Raw genomic sequence first — 26,671 nt, forward strand, 5'->3', positions numbered from 1 at the left:
AACAAAAAGAAAGCATGTTTGTAGAGGTCCTTCTGTAATGCTTACAAGGTTGAGGGCGCCACATTCTTTGTGAAAAAGAAAAAGATAAATGGTGGTGGCCAATATTCAGAAACAGAGTTTCTCAAACCAAAGTACAAACTAAGGTGCTGCCTTTTCTCCCACTAGAAGCAGAGGGTTCTAACAAGCAACTTGAAATTCTTGACAGTGACAATACTAATGAGATGCATTAGTTGCAAAGATGAATTTGTTTTAAACTCAGGGCGATCCAAAGCAATAATCTAAATTGAAGCTGGGTTCCAGCCTTTTTTTTTCAAATCTGATATTCACAATATAGGTAAAAGAAATATGCAGAACAAAGCTTTTCAAATCTGAAATCTACAATACACAATAGAGGAAATATGTAAAATATAAGGTTTGGGGCAGGGGTTTCCAGCACTCTTCTTGAGCTGGTCTTACTAGGGGGCAGGTGGTCATAGAACTATGAAGAGCTTCTTCTGTTAAGAGGGACTGAGATTACCTGTCTTGTTAGATTCTTCACCTCCAAAATTTCATTTCTATGTTTAGTGAAAAATATTTTCCATTTACTCTCAGGCTACTTGCTCAGCAAAATGAAATTTTTATTCTCCAGAAAAAAAAACCAGTTTCAAAATTATACTCCAACCAATAATTTGAGTATTGAAACATATCCAATAGACTAAAAATGTTAGTGACATTCTTCGCCTGTAGATAATTACTTAGTTTGCATTCACTTCAGACACTTGTGCCAATGGAGGTATAAAATATCCCCTTGGTGTGCCTGGCTCATCACCTTCCCTTCCCTCTCTGCATAAATGAAGTTCCCAGAGATTTAACAGCAGAGGACACTGAATGGGAAAGTGAAATTCAACTTCTGAAAGAATCTTTCCCACTTGGGCAGTAAATTAAGATTCAGATAAAAAATATGTTCTAAAATGACTCTCATGAATTAAGTGTTAATACACTTAGGTTAAAGAAGTTAAAGCAGAGTCATTATATGAAGACTGAATCAAATGGTCGACTGAGCATAAATGCTTGACACTCTTTCCCAACAAAATATATATACACATATAAAAACAGTCATATATAGTTGTATTAGATATATATATATATATATATCAATAAACATTGGAAAATGAGTAAAGGAAGGCCACTATGAATCAGAAATTATGAAGCACCTCTGAGGGGCAGACACAATGGAATGAGAAGGCAAACTCAGATGGAACAGGTGGTGGCTGCCAAGGTGGGAGTGGCTGGGTGCTGAGCCCACAGGCAGCAGGAGGTCACTGGAGTACCAAGACAGCAAACTGCAGCGCTGGAGTTCAAGAAAATGAGTTGACTAGAAGAAATGAAAGGAGATTAAAGATAATTAACATACTTGAGGGATAAGAGAGCCTAATGCACTCATGACCAAGGAGTAGACTATTAGGAAAGAAGGACCAATGACAGACTTTAGAGATGAACAATATATTGTGAAATTAAAAGAAACATCAACAATCAATTTAATGAGCCTAAGGACCAAAAAGTGAAACATTCACCCTGTTGGGCTGGCTGAGAGACAAGGGCACCCAACATGGCGGACATCTCAAATCGGGTCAAAATGGCTGATCTTCCCGCCAAGGCAGCCATGACCACCACGTCATCTCCAGTAAATCGAAGCCTAGACTGGAAACCCAAACTTTCCATCCAGGACTTTCCAGCCGGGGACCACCCCCCATCGTCTGTACTATCCCCACCCCCAGCCAATCACCTAGGGACACGGGGTTCCCTTGCCTAATTTGGCAAAGGACCCACCCGGATCCCGACCGGAACCAATGAGGCTTAAAACCCCCACACCTCAACCCCCCGGAGACTTCCCCGACTCGGGCCACCTCTCCGAGGCACGGAACCTCGCCAGGGAGCGCTCCCCATTAAAAGCACTCTCGAACCTACTGCCTGGCTCTGCTGTTTTTTTTTGTTTGTTTTGTTTTGTTTTGTTTTGTTGCTTTTTTTTTATTTCTCCGCCATTCATTTGGAAAAAGCCTAACACACCCAAAGGTTTCAAACCCAAAGTTTTACAAGAATTCCATCAAATGTTCATATAATTCCCAGGTGGTATGAACTCTTCTTAGAACAAGGTGAGAAGTGTGTCAATTCATTTTCCAAGAGCATAATAACCTTTACACACACACAAGTGTACACGCATAGAGAGCACATCAAAAAGTGAGAGAAAAAACTATAGAGCAAATTCCCTTATAATAAACCAAAGGGTTAAAAGCAAAGTATTAGCCAGCTGAACATTAAGGAGGGCATGTGATGTAATGAGCACTGGGTATTATATAAGACTGATGAATCACTGAACTCTACCTCAGAAAATAATAATATGCTATATGTTAATTGAATTTATTTTTTTAAGATTTTATTTATTCATGAGAGACAGAGAGAGAGGCAGAGACATAGACAGAAGGAGAAGCAGGCTCCATGCAGGGAGCCCAATGTGGGACTCAATCCCAGGACCCTGGGATCATGACCTGAACCGAAGGCAGATGCTCAGCCGCTGAGCCACCCAGGCATCCCTGTTAATTGAATTTAAATTAAAAAAACATGAGGAGTGCTTGGGTGGCTCAGTCAGTTAAGCATCTGTCTTTGCCTCAAGTCATGATCTCTGGGTCCTGGGATTGAGCCCTGCATCAAGCTTCCCACTCAGCAGGGAGTCTGCTTTCTCTCTCTCCCTCTGCCTTTCCTCACCACTCATTCTCTCTCTCTCTCTCAAAAAAAAAAAAAAATCTTTTAAAAATTGCAAAAACAGGGATCCCTGGGTGGCGCAGCAATTTGGCGCCTGCCTTTGGCCCAGGGCACGATCCTGGAAACCCGGGATTGAATCCCACATCGGGCTCCCGGTGCATGGAGCCTGCTTCTCCCTCTGCCTGTGTCTCTGCCTCTCACTCTCTCTCTGTGTGACTATCATAAATAAATAATTAAAAAATAAAAAAATTGCAAAAACAAAACCAAAACAATAAAACCCCAAAGTATTAGCCAGCAGAAACCATCAATATATTAAAAGCAAAATATATCATGACCCAATTGGGATCTCCCACCTCCAACCCAATACTGAGAACATCCCCGGAATGACTGAATGAGTTGATTAACAAAAACTAGATCTACCATATTAATCCACTTCAGAATGTTAGCAGATTAAAGAAAGTATCATCTCAGTAAATGCAGAAAATGCAACTGAAAAATTAAACATTTGTTCTTAATAAAAACAATTTGCAAGCTAGGAATAGGAATAAACGTTCTTAACTCATTAAAAAGTGTCAACCAGAAACAGCGCAAATATGGTTAACATATGGAAAGTGTTCCTCATTCAAGTAGGAACAAGACACACTAATCACCATTCCTGATTAACACTGGGCTAGAAGAACCACGTAAGTAAGAAAATAATAAGAGGTAATAGTATTGAAAGGCAAGAGACAATCCTGACATTATGTGTAGATGATATTTGGAATATCTAGAATATATGAGAATCAGCTGTCAAAATCCTAGAACTATAAAGATAATAGTAACAACAACACAATAATAACAGCTAACACACACAGCCCTTATTATTGTGCCAGGCACTATTGTAAATCCTTTATACTAACATGGCTAATCAGAAAATGTCATAGTTTCAGCAATGTAACAGATAGGATCACCTAAAGGTCTTTGGAAATAAGAAATGTTCTATGATGTAAAACCAGAGCTCTTTGCAAAGTGAACTGCCAGAGCCCACAACTGAAAAAGAAACTGAAAAACAGGGGCACCTAGGTGGCTCAGTGATTGAGTCTCAGGGCATGATTCAGGGATCCTGGGACCGAGTCTGGTATCAGGTATACCAGTATAAATGTAAACTACATTTTATTTATCTATTCATCCATTCTTCTTTACTGTTTTCTTTTGCATTGAATGAATATTTTGTGAAGTAGTATTTTAAGTTCATTCATGATTTTTTCACTATCTTTTATTTTTTTCGAGGTTGCTTTCAGATTTAGCATATACCTCTTATCAGGATCTGTTATGTTTTTTTTCTAGCTTAATTCCAATAATATATAGAAACATTACTCCTATATTGCCTTCTCCTTTTTTTGCAGCATTATGGTTATACACATCTATTAATGTTGCAAACCAACATTACAATGTTGTAACTATTATTTTGTCACCTGTCATCATTTCATTAGCCTGTTACAGCTTTGCTCCCCTCACCTCCTTTGCAGTTATTGGCAACTGTAGTTACAGATATACTACATTTCTGTATGTTATAGGCTCAACAATACACTATACACATATTATTTTTTACAGTTGCTTTTTTAATCAGTTTAGAGGAAAAATATGCATTTACAATGTATTTTATAATAACATGATTACTTTTACTGAAACTATTTATGTAGATTTGCATTACTATCTGAATCCCTTGCTTTCAGCCTGAAGAACTTCCATTAGTATTTTTTGTTAGGGCTGCTAGGAAAAACCATTCTCCATTTTTATCTGGAAAGGCCTGTATTTCATTTTTGAATATTTTTACTGGATATAGGATTCTTGATTGATAGGTTTTTTCTCTTTGAGCACTTTGAGAGTTATCCCTGCATTCTAACCTCTATTGTTTCTTCTGAGAAGTTGTTAATCTTACTGAAGTTCCCTTGTAAATAATGCATCATCTTTCACTTGCTATTTTCAAGGTGTTCCCTTTGTCTTTGATTTCAGAATGTTTACTATGATGTGTCTGTGGGTCCCTTTGTGCTTATCCTGCTTGGAGTTCCTTGAGCTTCATGGAGATTTCTCAAAAAACTTGGGAAGTTTTCGGCCATTATTTGTTTATTTTTCTTCTTTCTTTCCCCTCTCCTTCTGGCACTCTCATGCATACATTGGTGCACCTAATGGGGTATTGTTCTTCTGAGGCTTTGTACATTTTTCTTCATTTTCTTCCCTGTTCTTTGGATAGCATCATGATCTCTACCAATCTATCTGCAAGTTGGCTGAATCTTTCTCCTGACAGTTCAAATTTCCTCCTGAGCCCATCTAGTGAATTTTTAATTTGTTGTACTTTTTAATTCCATGAACTTAGTTTCTGCAACGTGGAGCTGGAGGGAATGAAAAAGGCTAGCAGCATGCCCCTCTCAGTGAGATATTGTATCCCTTGGGGACTGCTGGAGGGAACCTAACCCTTCAGGCTAAACCCACCTGGAATACAGTATCTGTCATCACAACTGAAGTGGGAGAAGGCTGGGAAAGAATGGATTATGCTAAAGAATCACAGATTCTTGCTGTTCTTAACACGATTTAGTAGCTTTTCTTGACTGTCTCTTCATCTGCAGTATGTCCTTAGGATTATTTCCAGAAACACTAAAGGATTTGGGGGGAGGCGGATGTCTTTTAATATTTTGCCCAGTTATTTGCCATTCTGCTTTCTGAATGGCAAGTCCATGTAGTTCCTCACACCGCCATTATGGAAGTCTAAAAGACATTTGATTGTGTACTTTATGACACTAAGATATCTAAAGGAGAAAACTACACAATTAAATCAGTGGTGAGGAAAAAGCATTTAATAAAATTCAACACTGGATTTACGACTGGAAAGGGCATTTCCTTAACCTGATAAAGACCATCTGCTACAAAATAACAGCAACTGCATAGTTAATGGTAAAACTTTATAAATTTATCTTTCACATAAGAAATAAGACAAAGAGGCCAACTGTTGCCATTTACATTCATTACCATATTGGAGGTATATAAAGTATGTAAGTATTGGAATAGAAGAAACGCAATTGTCATTATTTGCAGCTGACATGAATGTTACATGCAGGACAATTTATAGACTATTAGGATTAGTAAAATAATTTAGCAAGATTGCTAGATACACACCAATATGTAAAATCAACAGTATTCTTATGAACTAGAAAATGTCTTTTAAATGTCATTTACTATAGCAATCAAAACTGTAGGATAATTAGACATAAATGTAAGATGTGCATGACCTTATTATAAGGGGAAGATATAGTGGAATTATGTCTTCATAGTAGATATGTACTAAAAATGCCCTACCCATAGATGAGAAACTCAAAATCATAAACAATCCTTCCCAAATAATCTGTATAATTACAATTTTGAAAACAAGAATCTAAATGTGACGTGATCCCAAAAATTTGCATGGAACCAGGAACTAAGGCATTTTTGGAAGATGAGGGGAATCATTCCACCATATGTGATAGCCAATTATAAAGCTACAATGATTAAAACTGGGTCATTGGCAAAGTTAGATAACTGAATCAATTTAACAGAATATAGAGCCCAGAAATACTCCCATAATTACATGAAAGTTGGATATAATCATAGAAATAGCTTCACAAATCAGGAGGGAAAAATGGGATATTTTTTAAAAAGGTGTTAGGAAAAATAACTTTCCATATGGAATTTACAAGTGAATTTATGAGAATGTAATCATGACCACCTTGGGTTAGGAAAGGGACTTTTAAATAGGGAAACAAAACATGGAAAAGACTGAGTTCAACTATACTTGATTTAAAACTTCTATATGATAAATGACATCATATGCAAAGTAGATACATGAATGTTCTATTTCCCCACATTCTTATGTAAGAAAGATTCCCCCAACCAAAACTGAAAATCTATAAAATACCTGGGAATAAGCTTAATATGAAATGTGGCAAGACCTTTATGAAGTCATTACAATTTTATCAAAGAATATAAAATAGTAAAATGAGACCTATCATGATCCTAATGGGAAAAATTATATTAATTTGAATAAGTCTATTATCCTCAAATCAATGAATAAACTGATGCAATCCTAATCGAAAGAGCAACACAATCTTAGTAACATAACAAACTGATTCTAAGATTCACCTGGAACAAGAAATACAGAAGACAATGGGGGCAGAGGCAGGAAGGACTAGGAATCTGACTGTAGATAGCAAAACAGTACAAAGTCAGATGTCAGTGAAGAGTATGGTTGGGAGAATAGACATCTGGATCCACTGTCCAGGAAAGACAACTTAGCATACGATAGACTTGACATTTCAGACGGAGAGAAGAATGAACAGAGAAAAGAACAAAGAATGAAAAGCTTCAATAATAATTGGGGTGATTGCCTTTTCATTGTTTGGGGGGGAGGGACCCTCAAATATTTATAAGCAATTATAAAACTAGACAAATGTGATGTGCACAGGCAACACTCAAAAAGATCTACAAATGGCCCCAAACATGCAAATGTTTGGTTTTATAAGTAATCAGGGAAACTGAAGTTCAAACAAGGTATTTTCAACTACAAGATTGGTTAAAAACAAAACAAAAACAAAGATCTCTCGAGATTGATGGTTGGCAAGACTGTGGAGAATGGGTCTTCTTATGGAATGTAAGTGGAAGGAAGCAGTTTCATTACATCTATTAAAATTAAAAATATGTCAATTTTTCACTATGTGGAATTTAAGAAACAAAACAGATGAACATAGAAGGGAAGGAAAAATAAGATGAAAACAGAGAGGGAGGCAAACCATAAGATACTCAACTATAGGAAACAAACTGAGGGGGTAGGTGGGGGGATGGGGTAACTGGGTGGTGGGCATTAAGGAGGGCACTTGAAGTAACATGCGCTTGGTGTTGTATACAACTGATGAATCACTGAATTCTACCTCTGAAACCACTAATACAGTATATGTTAATTAAATTAAAATTATAAAACCTTTTTAAAAAATTCAAAATATCTGTATCATTTTTAATACAGCAACTCCATGAAGGTAGAGATATAATTGCAGGGATGAAAAGATGTCTTGCATATAACATTAAATGAAAAGCTAGCTGCAAAATAGTAAGGATGATACAAATCCCATCTACATTAAATCACATATATAAAGCAAAGTTAGTTCGGTAATAAAAGAGACTCCAAAAGACAGTGGTTTAAGCAAGTCAGGAATTTATTTTGGTCTTAAATAACAGGTAGAAGGAAAGCAGTTCAAGGCTGGCAGGCCAGGTTCTCCAGGCTCAACACACCACCTCTGTAGCTTCCATATGTAGCTTAAGCTCCCCCTGGAATTTCACCCAAAAAGGAGCATACCCCACTCCCTTATTTAAGGGCCCATTCTGGAAGTTCCACGTACATCCCACTGCCCAGTCACGGGGCCACAATTAACTCTAAGGGAGGCAGGGAAGCGGAGTCTTCAGCTGAGCAGCCATGCATCCAGGTAAAACTCCAGAACCTTGTTAGTGAAGGAAGGAGGTGTCTTTGCAAATACATGGCAAACAGCCTGAAAGAACACACACTGAATAAAATCCTTATCTCTGGAATGGGAGCAGGAACAGTGAGGAGACAAAGTACTGCCTGAAATTTTTAAAACAGTGATAGTATATTCATGTATGAACTAAGGAAGTCTTAAAATTTCACAAAATTTAAAATCCTTTACTGTAGCTTGGTACCAATATAACACACTAACTACATTAAATCTATCTACATTGCACAAAGCTTTTAAAGTTCCAGAAAGTGGATTGTATCTAAATGAATAAGTTACTCTCTATTGTTAAAACCATCTTCCTCTAAGCCTATCTACCTTGGAGGCATGATGACAATCTTGATACGTGTCCATACTGAGACACAGGCAGGGCAGCAACCTGCCCAACGTCTCAGCACGTTGGTGGCAGAGCAGAGACACAAACTAAGGTGAGGACCACCCTGCTTTTACTCCATCATAGCTTTTGATGGTATTTTCTATTGGATGAGAAGGCTACAACTTCTCTCACTCAGTAGAGTTCAGATTTCAGAAAGATAATGAACTGCATTCAATCTGAGAATAGGGGGAAAGCAATTTTCTTACAGGCTAATGATCACAAAAATAAAAATAAAAAAAAGAATTTCCCAGAAACAAAACAGTCATGAGTTTTGACTCCCTTCTGAGCCAAATTCTCAAGTTTAGGATTTATTGAGCTGTTTAAAAATCCCTTCTATGACTTCTAGATAATGACAGCAAACAATAATAGAATCTTCTTCCTCTAATGTATCACTCTAAATACAGAATAAAATGAGTAAGCCAGAATTCAAAAAAAAAAAGCAGCAGAAAATCCTGGTGAGAATCATGACTCTATGACACATCCTGCCTACAGGGAGGGCTCTTTGGCCCAAGCTATTTAACAAAATCTCAAAATGGAGATGTAAAACATAAATCCTCCAACCAGAGTGGCATGGTCCCCAGCAGAGGCTTTTCCCAATCCCCAAACCCAAATCCCTTCTCTCTGGGTCACAGGGAAGAGTATACAAATATGGACAGAGCTGCTCATCTGCAACATAAGTAAACGGCTTGGGAGGAAGGTAAGCATGATACAGAAAAAGCAGAGCGGAAAAACAGCATGCCAAAGAGAACCCAAGGAACAAACTGCACTGTAACATCTCTAGAAAAAATTTAAACAATGTAATGAATTTAAGAAAACAAGACTTCAGAGCTGATAAAACAATGAGAAGGAAACAAGAAAATCAAGGCTAAGGGAACAAAGTAAGGATCAAAACAATACCATCACAGAACTATAAACACATAAGCAATAGCCAGAAAACCGCTGAAAACCAAACCTCTAGGAGAGTCACAGTGAATGCAAAGGACAACTGGAAAGAAGATAATAATACATAAGGAGAACAACAGTGCCCAATACAAAGTAATCAGCATCCGTAGAAAAGCAAACAATAAATAAAATTTAAAACACTCAAAGTCATCTCCCTGCGGGTAAGCAGAGAGCACAGGCCCCAACAGTGGTCACTACAAGGCAACCATGACATGTTGGCTGTGGTCTAGAGTAACACTGTGTGCATATGTATGTTGGCTGTTTTATTTGTTTTTTTGTTTTGAGGTTTTTTTTTAGGCTGTTTTATTTGTACTTGCTTTTGGTTCTGCTTAAGTTTTTGTGTAGTTTTTTCAAGATAATAAATTTTATTTTCCTAAAACCAAAGTCCCTGTAGTGGAAGAAAAGATGCCCTTTGCTTAAAGTAAAGCCATTATAAGCTGAGTACACTAAACCTTCTGCAAATATAGGTCTCCTCATTTATTACCACGCTATTTCATGCTTTACTAATGAAAATATGTGCCGATTTATCAGTACCTTAAAAGGAAGACCGTTTAAAGGCAATTAATATATTTAAAAGACAAGTCTGATTTTTTATGGGTAGGAAATGATAAATTTAAACGTTTAAAAGCCATGCACCAAAAATAAATATCTGTTATCAGATACTGGTGAACTAATTTATTGAATAGGTCTGACTGAACATAAGACATGATTTTAGCAGCAATAAAAATAATTCTTGAGATATCTGGCCTACAAACATCTAAATGAACAGCAATGTGCTCCCTGATGGCATCTTTTGGATAAAGGAACAAATGCAATCCAAGGATTAACTGTTAGGCCCCTGATTTTATAATGCATTTAATTCATGGTGTCAAAATAAAAATATCAACCCAAGTATTTTTAAAACTTTTAAGTTTTGGAGATGAATTTCTTCTTCCTTAAAGTTTTAAATTATGAGGTAGGTATCATTCAAAGTAAACATCAAATGATGCCAACTTGTTGACAAACATGATAATTAATCACAGGATTAATAATCAGAAATTTCCATTAGGAAACTGAGAATTTAAAAAATAATGTTGGTCAGCAGTATTCTGGCTTAAGTTTCCAAATTCCTTCGCCACTAGAAGTTCTATGAAAAGTACATAGATTTCTCAACAGTTGTCGAAAGACACAAGACTGTGAGGCTGACAGCTTTGATTCAAACTCCTGTAGTATCTCCTGAGTGCTTGCCTGGCCATCCACACGGGCCTGAAAAGCAATGAAGTTTCTCATTTCCACCAGCAGGTCATCGTGTTCCGTGGTGGGGGGTGGTGGAGCAGGAGCCTCTTGGTGTGCAATTTCACTTTCCAGCCGCTGTGGCAGAATCAGGTGGTTCCTAGCTCTCATTTTAGCCAACAGTGAAGATGAAGGGAGAGCCCCAGGTGAAGACTCTGCATCTTCCACTTTTCCACTGAAGTGCTCAGAAGCATTATCCTTTCCATCTTTTCTTGGGACACCATCCTGGATAAAGAAAACCACTGCAGTGACACACCAGCTTCTAGTTCATGCTCTCACTATTTTCCCAAAGGCCCTGAGGAGCCACAAACACTCGAGCCCATGGCAATGAGGCTGCCAGGAAGGAAGGAGATGCCGTGGAACAGAAAGAGACAGGGAGCAAGTCAAGCACTGAAATCTACCCACCATTAAAGAACATTTCTTTAAAAACCCAAATCCCCCAAACTACACTCTTCCCTGCATCATCATTCTGTGTGGTGAGAGGTGGGGGGCAGGGTAGGGCACTGAGCCTCCCTTTGGTGGGAAAGCCAGTTCCAGGAGGCACGGGTTCTGCAGGCTTTTCCTGTCCTTCCTCTCACCCCAGGACACCCTACTCCAGGCACTGTGGGATAAGGAACAATAGCAGAGCTGTACTTCCTTCTCTTTACTTTTACAGCTTTTGACTCTTTCTCATCTTTTGCCCTAAAACACCACCACAAATCTGATTTTTCTTCACTATCTCTAATGTTAAAAGAACACAACACGGGAAGTCGAAAAAGGTTCTCTATCCCTAAATGTGTTCATATTAATCTAAAATAGGATTCTGAACTTGGGAGTCTTCAACTTGGGAGTCTTCAACTTTTATCAGTAACATAACCATTGAGCAGAAAAGACCGAAGAGAGAGCAGTGAATGATAGAGTTTGCTCTAGTCTTTACTCAGTGAAGCACTCAAGGCATCCGGGGGGGTTACAGGACAGGGAAGGACAGGCACAAGGCTCCAGCAGCCAGTTAATACAAACAACATTCCAGGTGGTTTTCATGACCTTCATTCTAGAGGGCAGTGCTCTGTGGAGCTGGTATTCACCTCTGGATGGAGCAGGCTGCCTGGGCAGCAACTAACACATACTTATTCCCTGACTTTCAGAGAGCAAAACAGAGATTCTGCTATGGAGTTGGGTTCAAGACTTTGTCTTTTACAAAGCTGTCTGGCCCTTTCAGCTTCAAATGAAAGTGCTTCATTAATTAGAGCATACAACACAAATACCAGGTGTCATTATGCCAGCGGTTTTCCTCATATCCCCATCAGGTTAAATTTTCATGGCAATTCAGTCAAATAAGTCTCACACCCAAAAATTATCAAGGCTTTCACATTACCTGGCATTTCTCCTTTGACGATGCTGAAGAAGGATGCTGCATAGAGAACTTGGAATTCCTTTTCTGACCAAATCTACTCCTAAAAAAGGAAAAGAATCACACAGTAGATAAAATGTTTGCTTTTGTGATTGAGAGACAAAATTTCCCTTTCAACAACTTAATCTTCTCCTGGAAAAATTTTCTTCTGCATGATTATTCTTCCACAGCCATGCCGCTCATTCCCTTCAATTTTTCTCCTTTACTCTCCTAGTAAGAGTCTCAAGTCAGAACCTCTCAATAACTTGTTCAACATATGATGGAAAGTACTGTCAAATTCGAGATAGGGAATTATTCTAAACGAGCATACCAAATAGCACAGTAGTTACTGACTGCTGAACAACGCTGATCATCTCATTAAAGTGTAATCACTACTCTGTATCTCTTATTGTTAACATCATCTCTTAAACAAAACAAAACAGTTTTCTCCCTGAAAACTCAGCTTTGGAGAGCAGGGGACAATGTAAGGAAGAACGTAAGATTATAAATGTTTTTTGCCAAGTCACGCAAATCTGGCTGACCTGACCCCTCCCTGAGAGATTTTCTAGCACGCCTGCCCTGACTTTACTGCTAGCCTACATGGTCTGACCTCCTCACATGCATGGCAGAGCAGTAATGTCTTACTTTATGCCTGCTGGCGCACCAGAAATGCCCCTGTGGCCCGTCCAGGTGGGAACACCAGACGATGCCCCCAGACATTGCTGACGAGAGAGCCTCAGCGCTTTCAGAGCATCCTGGGCCACTCGGTTGGCCTCTGCCTCCACCAGCACATAATCTGGATCAGCTCCATCCATGATAGCATCATGTCTCATGACACTGTGCACACCGACTAGCAAGAACAAAGGAAACAGTGACATATTATTCCAGTTTGTACACAATCATATTTTTTCTTCTGTATAATCTAATATATTGTGGGTAGAGAAAAAATACTGAACACTTGTAGCTATTTGCCAAGTTGACTATTATGACCCAGGAACATTATAAATGTGATCACCACTTAGCCCTCATCACTACCCGACAAAGCACGAACTACTGACTATCCCTGTTTTATAATAATTGAAGCATAAGCCTTTGTCAACGCAACTTCAACATCCTTGCTATCTGGAAAAATTTAAAGCCTTCTATTCATCAATTCTCTATTGAAGGAATAAATATAAAAACAGAAACCAGAATTATAAAATTTCTAAAAAGTAATGATCATGAAAATGCTACTTATCAGCAGAATTTAATGCAGTTTATCACTGGAAAATTCATAGCCTTAAATATATGTATATCAATAAAATGAAAGAATAAAAACAAATGAATTAAATTTCCAAGTCAAAGATTCTTATAAAAATTGAGCCAAAAAACTCAACAAAACACAACAAAACAAAGCACAAGGAATAAAGATAAAAACAAAAACTAGTAAGATAGAGAACAACCCTAGATCTAATTAATAAATTAAAATAGTTTATTTTTTAAAAAATCACAAAATAGACCAACCACTAGCTTAACCTGACCAAAAAAGGGTTGGTGGAAATACTAAAAGTCAGAAATGACAAGGGAGAAATTATCTTGAAACAGAAGCAAATTTTAAAAAATTATTATAAGAATATTTTTAATGCCTCTGTGCAAAAACCTTGAAAACTAGACAAAAGAGATAATCTCCTAGGGAAACAGGCTAGTAACAGCAGGAAGAGTAGAAAGTTACCAATAAACTTTCTTATGGTATAGTATCAGGCTCAGATGGTTTCTCTCTGAAATGCCGTAGAGAAACCTGGCCTTCCCAAACCAAGAACCACAAATAGTGATCTCTGGTAACTCAGGGCCATCACACTGGCCTGAACAACAGGCCGACACCCCCAGGAACAACTAAGCTGTGCTGGGCTGCTCCTCCCCAGTCCTGAGCAACTGTTGAATCTGCTTTCCTGAGTTTTCTCTCCCTTGACATTTAGCAATCTATTAGTGATCAGCTTTTCTATTTCCAGAGTGCCTACCTCTGGCCATGCCTCTGCCTCTCCCCCATGACTGTTAATCTCTGCGGTTGAAAAATCAGATAAATACAGCATGTACAGAACCTTCCTATTACTACTGTTCAGGTAGTACAAACCTACTTAAAGCACTGCACCCTTCTGTATGTGGCTATAAGTCAAAGTTTCAAATTCCTCTAGGTCTTCAGAAAAGACAGGTGAATACTATTGTCAAAATGTCAATACAAAATCTGAATTTTAGAAGAATAAAATACCTCCAGCTGAGAGCCCACTGTGCCCTGTGAGTAAAGTCTGCCACTGCTAGAAATGGCCTACTCCTCACCTGTTCCCAGCACACTTGTGGCAAATTCAGCAAAAACATTACCTGACTTTTTGAAAAGCTTTTCCAAGACATAATCATCATTGCTCTGTTCACTGGTCTCACTCTCAATTTCACTGTCCTGCTTCTGGTACTGTCTTTTCTTCACCAGGTGTGGAATTCGGGTTCCTTCAAACCTGGCATCTCTACAATGCTTAGTGTTCTTAGGCTTTGACTTCGGCCTCTGAAGTTGCTCCAGGGTCTCTTCTTCCAGCACACTATGTTTTGTTTTTGACTTGTGCTTTGAAAAATTATTTTCCGACTCCTTATTCTCCTGAAGAGGTTCTGTTTGAGCCTGGCAGCTTTCTCTTCTGTCAGAAAGACCCTGCTTTTCATGGATGCTTTCCTCACTAGATAGCCCATCCATTTTGCTAGTTCTTGGTCTGGAACAATCCACACGTCCACTAGTCACAGACAACTCCTCTAGTATAGGTACCGCCTTTGTCTTTTCTTCAGGTCCACCACTACCAGTGAGATTCCTAGGAGTTTGGGGGGCATCTTTCAAAGGATCGCCTTGATCAGAAGTTATTGCATTTACTCCAGCTCCTTTAGCTGTAAATTTCTCTTCAGATGATGTGGTATCATTTGTGGATGCATTAGAATCAGGGAACTTTCTGCATATTGGAATATTATGGTCTGCTCCAAAGGCCGGTGGAAGTTTTCTTTTTAAATGGAGTTTCGGAGTCTGAACTTCTGAACCAGTTCCTGTAAAGGGGTAAAACACACTCAAGCTACATTACATAATTCTTCTGTAATTTATTACTTTAAGTTAAATTATTTTATGTAATACCTGCAAAAATAGCACTTGTTTCAGTGCTCTGGGATGCACCAGGACTCGTCAGAGTGAACAGCTCATAAAGATCGTTGGACTTGAAAAATCGCCTTTGCTTAGGATCTTTCAGCACTCTGTTTGTCAGAAACTGCTTGAAAATTTGTCTAAAAAGATAAAAAATTAAACTGATAGAAAACAATGTTTAGCTGTACCTCAAAATCCTAGTTATAAAACAATATGAAAGGTATGATAACTGTAGCTGAACAAATATCTAAATCATCCCCAAACTTTTCACCTTGAAAAATTACAATTCAGAAAGTACATAAAATATCAGGTGGTCCCCCACGCTTTACAGAATTTAAATTACAGAGTAACTTATTATTTATACCCAGTGAGCTTTTTCAATCTCCAATATTCATCACATGTCAGGAAACACCTCTCTACATACAATCATGTGACTCACAGCCCCTCTGAGGTGGAAGGAGTTGGCTTCCTGGACTGCTGGACCAAAAGTCCCCTGCCCTACCTTTCTGAGGACCCTTCTGTGATGGGATTCAGGAAACTTCTTACCTGGGCTTTACAAAGCTTTCACTTGAAGCCATTTTACCCACCTTCTGCCTGCTGTTTCATACTCTATACTGAACCTCTACACCACTGTCACTCCTGCCCAGACATCCCTACAAAGCAGTCTCCCCCACTATTCCCCCCAAGGCTAAAGCACATCTAAGGGGAAGCTCTCCCTCACAGGATATAGCTAGTCTTTTGTCCTCTCAGAATAAGAGCCTGAAGAACACACACCCTATCTGGGAATGGCCCAGTGCATGGTGGAAAGCAGGGAGCCTCTACTGAAAAGCTGGGGCGCAGCTCAAGAATAAAGTCTTCGGCAGAGGATGGGGAGAAGGTGGCATTATCTCCACCCCACTGTTAAAGGGGCCCTCGCCTAAACACCTACACATTGTACAGAGGGATGGAGAAAGAAACAGGTATCCTGGTCAACCTCTCGCTTAGGGGTATTTGAGCCCAAAATCACCAGGCTACCCATGCTCATCACAGCTGCAATGGTATGTGAAAATTCCATCAGGTATTTCAACTTTGTCACTTCTTAAAATTTTTCTGAAAAAAAGATGGTTCACTATAGTGAACGATATATTTCTCTTAAATAACAATTAAGATGAAGTTTACACATAAGTAGTCCTTGATGTTTAATAAGGTAGAAAAATGATTGGATTCAAAGATATTTTTAAAAAACTCACAATAATAAATTTACTTTAATGAGAAAGAAAAAAATACAAAAACAAAACAGAACCCCCATATATCCTTTAAGTTATAGTAACTATTGCTCTAAGATGAAAATACTTTTTTTTTTAATCTTTTTTTTTAAAGATTTTATTTATTTATTCATGATAGTCACACAGAGAGAGAGAGAGGCAGAGACACAGGCAGAGGGAGAAGCAGGCTCCATGCACCGGGAGCCCGACGTGGGATTCGATCCCGGGTCTCCAGGATCGTGCCCCGGGCCAAAGGCAGGCGCCAAACCACTGCGCCACCCAGGGATCCCTGAAGATACTTTTTTAGAGCAATACATTTTAAAAATTCCCAGCTCAAAATCCTGGTGGCATACTTCTATATCTACATCCTGCACACACTACAGCCAGGACAGCAGTCTCCAGTCACAGAGCGGGCAGGTATCTGTACTGACCGGTGGTAAATCTTTTCTTCAATGGTACCCGCAGTCAGAAGCCTGTACACCGTCACCTGCTTCTTCTGGCCTATCCTCCATGCTCGCTCCCGGGCCTATGGCAGAGAGATACATCTCAACAAGTGCCCTTCCCAATGACAAGCACCCTTCCCAATGACAAGTGCCCTTCCCAAGGACAAGCGCTCTTCCCATGGACAAGCGCCCTTCCCAATGACAAGGCTGCAACTAAAAGAAACAGAGACAGCTGGCTGCTTCCTTTCCTTGCCAAAGCTAAAATTCTAGCTAATGACACTAATATATAGCTAAGGTATACTAAGGAAGATAAACAGGCAGGTGACAAAGACATATTTAGCCATCTCTATCTAAAAAACAATGTGTTTATTTGTACTTTATGCACTTTCTTTGTACCCCAGATGTAGTGATGAATGCTACAGATAAACTGCTAAAGACTCTTCCCAACTATGAGGCTAGACAGGGTCTTCCTCCATGCCGAGGCCTAGGCAACAACCAAAATGGGAGCCCTATGCAGAAACGGACAGGGGCACCGAAGGCCCCTCCCAAGTGCTGGCCACTCAATTGTATGTCACTCACACACTCCTTTACCTGTGTATCTGTGCTTGGGTTCCAGTCGGGATCATAGATAATGACTCTATTAGCCCCTGTCAGGTTGACTCCGATGCCACCCACCCGGGTGGTCAGAAGAAACACAAATATGGATGTGTCCTAGAGTAAGATGCACAACATCTGGTATGCACATTTAAGACTAGTTACAGCTCTTCACCTCTATCTTTACATATTCTGCACATGGAAACCTCTTCCCAATACAAAGGATGGCTTATGTCCTAGAGACTGCTGGTCAGTCAAGATCCCATCTCATAGCTCCTGTTTTTAATACCAATTATATTGGCAATATCTCAGAATTGGCTTTTCAAGAAGAAATACACATTCTTTCTTTACACACACACACACACACACACACACACACATACACACACACATATCTAAGAATACCCAGAGTTAAAAGCAGAATGTCTCTCTTTACCTGCTGCCCATCCCAGTATAAGCAGGGCGCAGGTGGGTGAGGCTATTCTTCCTTCCCCTGCATGGAGTAGCACTATTTGACTTTACTGTTAAATTCACTTGTTACCTCATTATATCTTGTAATCAGTGGTTGTCTTGAAGCTATTGCAGTGGTACCATCCATTTTGAGGTAAGAATACTTCTGGGCTCTCAGGAATACTTCAAGTATGTCCAACATCTGTTTGGAAGAGGGGATAGGGGATAACAGTTTAAAAATCAAATATACACCTCCAGTGAGTATGTCCAAATTTGTCTAAACAGTCATGCCTTCCCCGATAGGTTTAAATTAAAAGGAGCTTCTTGCTTTGAGGCAGATAAATATTACTACTACAAGAGTATTTTTGGTATTTCCTTACTATTAATTCTTACAAGGTATCTATCTGAGATCAAATCCAAACTTGCCCACACCCTAGAACCACATGGTACACCTTTCAAAAGAGTCAACTTCTGGACACCAACTCTTCAAGCTCCCAAAGAGATTTGTAGGCTGCCACTTCAGTATCAGCAGGTGAATTTGCTTTTAGAATGATTATTTTAGATTATATCCCATTTTCTTAATAACTGGTTGTAAGTCTTAAAAAATCAAATTGTTTCTCTACAAAGTCTGTATACTCACTTGTCTTGACTGAGAAAATAGCAATACTCGTTGACCCTGCTTGTGCCATATTTTCAACAAGGACTCAACTACTATCATTTTCCCAGAACGTTTCCAGTACCCAAACTGATCTTCTTCTTCATCATCTGGAATAGCTTTGAGATTCTTCGGGCCTCCAGAAAAAAGATCAGGATGGTTGCAGATTTTTCTTAGGGCTACAAGTCCAGAGAAAATCTATGGTATAAAAGAATTATGTGCATTTGGATTATGCCATGTAAATTCTTTTTTTTTTTTTTTTTTATTCATGATAGGCACACACAGTGAGAGAGAGAGAGAGGCAGAGACATAGGCAGAGGGAGAAGCAGGCTCCATGCACCGGGAGCCCGACGTGGGATTCGATCCCAGGTCTCCAGGATTGCGCCCTGGGCCAAAGGCAGGCGCTAAACCGCTGCACCACCCAGGGATCCCTACCATGTAAATTCTTGATAAGGGAAGTTCTCTGGAAACAAAAACATTCTATGGGACCAAACATCTACTGTTCATATTCAATTGCTGATTATTTCTTTTCTCTCACTAGAAAGAAAGATATGCAGTTCACAGCATATAAAAAAATGACTCATCTTCTATCTTAAAAAAAGTGTAATGCCCATCTAAATTTGGAGAAATCAGGCAGATGACTTAGCAAATGCATTCAAATACTACACTAAGTACTCCTCACTAAAAGTTCTGTAGTTTAACATAAATCAGTGGTGGAAGTTTCATCTACCTATACATTAGAATATCAGAAAACATCTGCATGGGAAATACACAAATGGGAAAGATATGAGGATGGTTCACACAGCAGAAGGGCATAGGAGGAGACCAGGAGGGCCTGCCCTCCAGACCCCAGCATGAGGGCATCCTTCACAGCTTCCCAAGTGTGACTCAAATCAAGTTCATGTGTACAAAAGCTCAAGGAGAAAAAGAATAAACGTAAGTTAAGCCAATAATCAAAGAGTATGGTAGTTCTAACTCACAAACACTTAAATAATTAAAAATCTAAATAAATCAAGAATATTTCAGAACTCCCCCAAGAATCATCTGTAACTCCTCTGTCAACCTCTAGATCTGTGCTTCCAGTACAGTGGCCCCAAGCCACAGAGAGCTAATCTAAGTTGAGATGTGCTACAAATGTAAAATATTTTGGAGATACAGTTTTTTTAGGAGGTAATAATATCGCATTCATAATTAGAAATTTTTGATTATGTATTAAAATAACATTTTTAGATATATCAGGCTAAATAAAATTCATTACCAAAATTGACTTCACCTGTTTTTCTCTTTACCTTTTTTAATGTGACTATTAGGACAATTTAAAAATCATACATGCAGCTTACATTCTGTATCCACAAGTCAGTGCTAATCTAGACCAATTAAGGCTTCACAACTTGGAGGAGCATGAAGATAATAAGTTAAGGGTAGACTTAGGAGAGCTGAGTAAATGTGAATGATTTAAGAACCTCCCATAGAGGTCAAAGACAGAATGAAGAGAAATGGTAAGCCATGGCTAGAACTGAAATGAGTTCAATTGGAAGAAAAAGATGTGATGGGACCCAAGCAGCCATGCTACCCACAGTCATCTCTTTACCAACCTCTGTGTATAAGTAGGAGAGTGTGTTTCAGAGTATAGTGCTTGATACTCAGCTGTACCTCCTGTGAGAAGAGACCCAAGACTAAGGAAGTTTCGTGTGTCTAATAAATCACAATTCATACTTTAGGATCCTGAAGCACAAAGAAACTGAATAGTTCATATGGAGCTTCAAAGTATATGCTGATTATAAACCTACTACATATGCTTATTGAACATATCAACATCTATTGCTGAGTATTGCCAACAACTAGAATTTAATTACTTACACAAATATTTATAATAATAATTCTTCCTTCATGCACCTGCTAACCCCAGCAGTCCAGAGGCCACTTCCCTGTGTTCTGCCTAGGACCATGCATCCCTGCCGGACTCACCGCTACAGACCTGCTAAACCATGTGATGTGGGTGGGGTTCAAGTGTAACTGTGCTGCAATACAGGCAAAAAGACATGTGCTCAAATATAACTGCATTCTCTTACTTCTGGAAGGGCTCTGAATTAAGTGATTGTTCACACCCAAATGTTTCCAAGAGTTACCAGTGAAATATGACTAGTACTAGTTTCCTTTCCTCCCCTGCTTCCTGACTCCACAATTCATTTCTCCAGTTTCTGTTATTTAGCTGACCTGCATGTCTCCATTGAGAATTCTGTAAACTTCTTTAGAATCGATAAAATTTTGGTAGACTTTATGTTGCTCCTCTGTAAGACGGCAAAATAAGACCTATGGAGGAGGGGAGAAAAAAAACTCCATAGAATTAAAAAATAATAATAATAAATAATTAAAATATCAACAAAACTTTCTAACCAAAAAAAGCACAATGTATACAATTTTAACAATGTACCACTTATTTTAAAAAGCCAAAACAGTGCCACATCTCAGAGCTAAACAAGGACATAGTGTCACCCCTTCTCAACAGCCCCTCCACTTTTCCTGTCCATCCACCTTCTGGTCCCCACCCACTATCCCAATAGTCCCTGAAGACTGGTTTCCTTCTCACAACAAAGTTCAGGACCAGGTGCACAAGCCCTCCTCCATCCTAGCCTCTTAGCAGTCACCACCCATGCCCCTCACCCACACTTCACTTCAGCACATCTGACAGGGACCCTGCCCTCTCCTGACTTGCCCCCTTTCCTGGAGGTTGAAGCACAGGTTCCCAAGTTTACCTGACCTATCTGTGCCCAACTGTGTCTGTTACTCCATGCCAGAATGTTCCTTGACCTTCTGCCTCTCAATCCTCCTCTCTTTCATGTCCACTGCCATCACCTCATGGCTTGACCCTATTCCTTGGCTAGTCATAAACCCAGGATCTTATCCTTTAGCTATCCCTTTGCCACTCACTACATCTGCCTTGAGGACTTCCAAATGAAGAATGACTCAAATACCTGTCATCTCTGTTCCTTTATGCTAAGTGCTGAGTGCTGCTGGAGAATATCACTCCTCTGGGCAGTGGCCTGCTCCTGGTCTCCAGGGGAATTTTCTATGTACTCCTTGCTCAGTGCATTCTATAAACCCAGAATGGCTGTGACAACACTCCTCATTCTCCCCAAGCCACCCACGCACCTACTCACCTTTGTCTCTACCTCTACTTAAAAACAATCAAACGGGGACAGCTGGGTGTCTCAGTGGGTTAGATATCTGCCTTTGGCTCAGGTCATGATCCTGGGGTCCTGGGATCAGGCCCCAGGTACAGCTCCCTGCTCAGTGAGGAGTCTGCGGTTTTTTTTCCCCTCTCCCCTGACCCCCCGCTCATGCACTCTCTCTCACACTGTCTCAAACAAATAAAAATCTTAAAGAGACAAAAATAAAAACAGAAACTGAAGCTATCAGTCATGATCCTCTAATTTTCACTCCGTAAAATTTATCCACTTTATCCACCTCACTTTGTTTCCCTTTATTTTCAAGGGAACACCTAGCTCCCTGTTCTGGATTCTAGGACAACGCTTGACTTTCATACCAGATCTGAAAACCCTCACTTCTTCCTCTCAACAGTGCTCCACCACCTTAGACTCTTCAAAAACTGATGGTGGAACTCCCTGAAAGGATTACATATAATTATCATCCCCACATCCTTGGCTTTCAGCCTCTCCTGGTCCCAGCACAAGCCTGGAGGGTATGTCTGCTGAGAAAGTGCTGTGGACAAGCTCAATAATGACTTCCTAGCAGCCAGCCACACTGAGCCCCTAGGCCTCATGATTCCACTTCCTCTACCCTACCACCTGCCTTTCTGTCTAGGCCTCCTGTCCTCCCAGCTAGCCCCTCCTGAAACCATATCCACAACACTGCAGCTTTTCTCTGCATGTTCTGTGTATGCACCTTGGGCAACCTCATCTCTGCTCATAAGTTTCACACCTTCCCTGCTCAGAGGTCACAACTACATCCCCCCTACAACTCTCCTAAGAACCCAAGACCCATTTATAACTGCCTTTTGGGCAAGCAGATGTGCCATGGGCACTTCAAATGAACCGAATAAAACACAACTATCTCTTCCATGCTCTGTCCTTTTAAAGCATCTGGCAGCAGATCCAACCCAGCATCTAAACAGGAAACCTGGGAAGCACCTGCCAGCCCCACTGCCCTCTGCAATTCAGGCTTACCCTCCCCTCCATGGACTCTGGAAGGACCAGCTAACTCATCCCTTTGTCTTTGTTATCCTTCCTCCCCCAATGCTTTCATATCCTGCTGGAGTAATCTTTTGAAAATATGAACCTGAGTATTTCTATCTCTTGATTTCTTAAATTTGTTTCAGTCTTTTAAATACAATGGCAAAAGAGAAAAGCCTTTCCTCTGTTAACCACAAGGTTAACTGAACTAATTATTCACCACATGCTTAGTGTCTGCAAATAACTGTTTCAGTTCTTACATAGCACTTTAAGGTGAGTAGGACAAAGTCCCACTCCCAAGCAGTTCTATCTAGTCAAGAGCCTAGTGGGATCTTACAACTTTTGTGTGTGGGTTTGCTGGGGGATGGGGTGGGTGGGTGCAGCAGGGTGGAGACCAAGGTAGAGGGAACATGACATGTTAATGGAAAAACAAGAGGCACATGTTTGGAAAACAGGAACTGTTTCCAAGCCATTTGCCTTGGCTGCTACATGGATTACAAAGAAGAGTCATTCTGGGACTCCATAGTGAAAATAAATTGGTGCAAATGAGCTAAATCAGGATTCTTGATGGGCAGAGGGATATGCAGGCAGGACAGTAGAAAGATGAGCCTTGGAAAACTAATCCAGTAACACTGTGCAATACTGAGTGTAACACTGTGCAATACTGGAGTGGAGAGTGCCAACGGCTGGGAAACCAGTCAGACACTGGCTGCGCTAGTTTATGAGGATGTGGAGCAAAGAAATGAGAGCAGGAGTAAGGACAAATAAAACAGCACAATAACAGATGAATCTGGAATCAGCCATAGCAAGAGCACTGCAGCCCATGACACTGATGGGAAAAGAAGACTGGTAAGGGGAATGTTAAGATCAAGGGTTTGGGGGTAGGGAGGTTGGGGACAGGGATACAAGCAGCCTTGGTGACACATCTCCAAGATCCTTTCTAGTCTCACCACTGAGAATCTACAATGTATTTACTTTTGGATGTTGCAAAGAGGGTGCAGTCATCTGTTGAGATAACAGAACACTAGGATAAGCTTTAAAAGGGTGTCCCTTTTACAGCTTAGGTTAGATGACATCACTCCTTGGCTTAGTATCTCCATGAAATGCCTCCTCACTCCCAGTAAAATCTGAAGTCTTCACCATGACCAGTAGGCCTTGGTGATCTAGCCACCTTACTGACTTCTCCCTCCATGGGCTCTCATCCTTCTTCCTGCCCTCAGGCCACACTGCCTTCCCTGCTGGTCCTTGGAGGTACCAACAACCTTCCATTTCCATCGACCTGGAATACTCTTCTTCCGAAACCAACCATGATTCACTTCCTTTACCTTCTTTAGGCCTTTGCTCAAATGTCTGTTTATCAGAGAGACTTCTCATCATTCCTTATAAGAAGCCCACTTCCCCAAACCATGGCCCTACATGCCCACAGTCATCTCTTTATCAACTGATATATCCTCTTATCCTGCTCATTGATTCCTCCACATTACTGCTACTTGCCATGTGTCATATGTGTCTATGACTGTCTCTCCTCAAGAATGAATGTGAGATCCATGAGAATAAGCAGTTGCACTGTTCACTACTATCTCCCATGAACATGACTGGTACCTGATTCGTAACATGAATGAGTTGGAGGGTTTGAGGAAAATGGAGAAGTTCAAAAGTGCAGCTGCAGGGATCTCTGTGTTAATAAGAGAAAGATCAAAGCCTATAGACCAAGGAAGAGTCTTGCTGAGGGCAGATGCGACAGCAGGCTCACCTACCACAGACAGGTATATATAGATATAAACCAGCTGCCCTGTAGCACCAGCAACCATACCTGTTAGCCTCACCAATTCTGCATGTGAAAAGCACATGTAAACAGACAGGTGCACCCATGCATTAGGATTGGTTTGATAATTCCTGGATTACAGACCTGTTCATTTTTATCTGGCAAAGAAAGGCTCATTTTGACATCTGACTTCATTCTCCGAAGCAGGTATGGATTTATGGTATCTCGTAAGACACATGCACATTTATAAGCAGTTTTAACCTTTAATAAGAGAAAAGGACAATTACTTATGTTTGATAGATGCATTTGTTCTTACCTCTCAATTGATTCCAAAGTTTAAGACAATTTTTCTAATGACCTATGGTTATACAAAATTGGCTGGGAATAGTTAGAAAATGGTTTGGAAAAATAAGTTCCATATACTCCAGATGGTGGTATCTTTCATAAGATATCATCAGTAAAAAAAAAAAAAAAAAAAAAAACTTATTAACCAAAATGTATAACAAAAGAACTGGTAATTTTGTGCCCTATTCCTCCTCCATACTTTGCTTTAATAACAATTATGATTATGATTATGATTATACTCTTAGACCCTAAAGTAGAGATTTCTTTGGTTCTCGACTACCCTCTAGGGAAAAAACGGCTTTCAAATAAATCTGTTTATAATCTTGCATTCTCCAAAAGCTACAAAGGAACTGCTGCACTGCAAGACTGCAGATCAAAAGCTAACTCTAGGGGAAAGCTGCAGCCATGGGAGCAACCAGATAATAAGCAGGGATTACTGCCCACTGGGGACTTGGGAGAGTAAGTTCAAGAAAAGCCCTATGATCCCAGAAATGAAAGGTCACTCTACCCTGAGATGGAGCATATGGTTCTGTAATGGAGCATAGCCACATGAGATGGGTATTAACTGTACGCAGAAAAACAAAGACCCATAGCTCAGGAAACTCTCCCTCTGCAATTCACTTAAAGGCAAACAAAGAATTCAATAAATTATTGATACTTAAAAAAATCTAAATAGGCTTAACAACCTAGTAAATTAGTATTTAATGGAACAAGAAAAATTCCAACCAAAATCTAAATTTAACAAAGTTAGCTGCAAAATGAATGACAATAAAAAGAGCTTGACCATAACAGAGAAAACTCCATGTTAAGAAATTAACATAGCAAAAAACATTTTAAAATAAAAAACAGGATTTACTTGGAATAGCAAAGAGTAACAAGTTCAATTAATCAACAACTTTTAGTTACAGGTAACCTAATAAATGTATCATTCAGACAAAACTACCCTTAAGATGATGACCATATTATGGTTTGTAATACAGAGATGAAAAATTTCAAAATTTAACAAGACCTTACAGTCCTACCAAGGAAGCAAGTACACTGTTTAAATTCTTCCTAAAAATATATACAGTATGTTAAGAGAAGTCTCTACATCTCCACCTCTACCCACATTTCTCTCCCCCAGAAGCACGAGTGAGCTGGACAATAATGCTGGAAAACCAGGGCTGGGGTGATGAGTGGCCTGGCTGCCCCTTCTGACTCTCTCTCCTGTCTGTACCTCTCTGGATCCTTCTGCCACTCCTCCCTGTTCCTGGCCCGCTGTGGTGAACTCACAGAGGTCAGAGCTCATAGTGGCTAGGGATGTGACACCTAATTCTCCTTCAGAGGAAGAACTAAAACTCTGGGAAGAGCTGGGGATGGGACAGTAAGGAAGACTAAACACCAGCCTCAGCCTTGATATCCAGCCACATTCTCAGTCCCTTTCCTAGGCAATCCTGTGCTTCGGGCAATAAAGCTGACCCTCTATTTACTTCCCATCTGCCTTGTTATCTCTCTGTGAGTACACAAAAGGTGGGGACCCAACTGTATTCCTCTTAACTATCACTCCCAGCTCCCCAGTGCCATGGAAACCTAGCTGAGCATGCCTGTCCTTCCTTCCTATTCCTGACA

The 26,671-nt window shown here is 39.9% G+C and overlaps 1 protein-coding gene across 3 annotated transcripts in view; it reads right to left on the minus strand.

Annotated features, from left to right (window-relative positions):
- Positions 1-7,807: 7,807 nt before the first annotated feature.
- ERCC6 (ERCC excision repair 6, chromatin remodeling factor) overlaps positions 7,808-26,671 on the minus strand; it is a 75,450-nt gene continuing 56,586 nt past the window's right edge. Inside the window, exons 10-20 of one of the 3 annotated variants that reach the window (XM_055345137.1) lie at positions 24,863-24,979; positions 20,978-21,073; positions 18,746-18,958; positions 18,197-18,307; positions 17,653-17,772; positions 17,050-17,144; positions 15,369-15,514; positions 14,585-15,283; positions 12,875-13,079; positions 12,215-12,293; positions 7,808-11,085 (exon numbers count right to left, since the gene is read on the minus strand). In XM_055345137.1, coding sequence (XP_055201112.1) covers positions 10,666-11,085; positions 12,215-12,293; positions 12,875-13,079; positions 14,585-15,283; positions 15,369-15,514; positions 17,050-17,144; positions 17,653-17,772; positions 18,197-18,307; positions 18,746-18,958; positions 20,978-21,073; positions 24,863-24,979 — 2,301 coding nt within the window. In that variant the 3' untranslated portion in view covers positions 7,808-10,665. The remainder of the gene's footprint in view (positions 11,086-12,214; positions 12,294-12,874; positions 13,080-14,584; positions 15,284-15,368; positions 15,515-17,049; positions 17,145-17,652; positions 17,773-18,196; positions 18,308-18,745; positions 18,959-20,977; positions 21,074-24,862; positions 24,980-26,671) is intronic. The other 2 variants (XM_055345134.1, XM_055345135.1) reach the window with 2 other exon arrangements.

Source organism: Nyctereutes procyonoides, unplaced genomic scaffold, assembly GCF_905146905.1.
Source record: "Nyctereutes procyonoides isolate TBG_1078 unplaced genomic scaffold, NYPRO_anot_genome, whole genome shotgun sequence".
Taxonomy (NCBI): domain Eukaryota; kingdom Metazoa; phylum Chordata; class Mammalia; order Carnivora; family Canidae; genus Nyctereutes; species Nyctereutes procyonoides.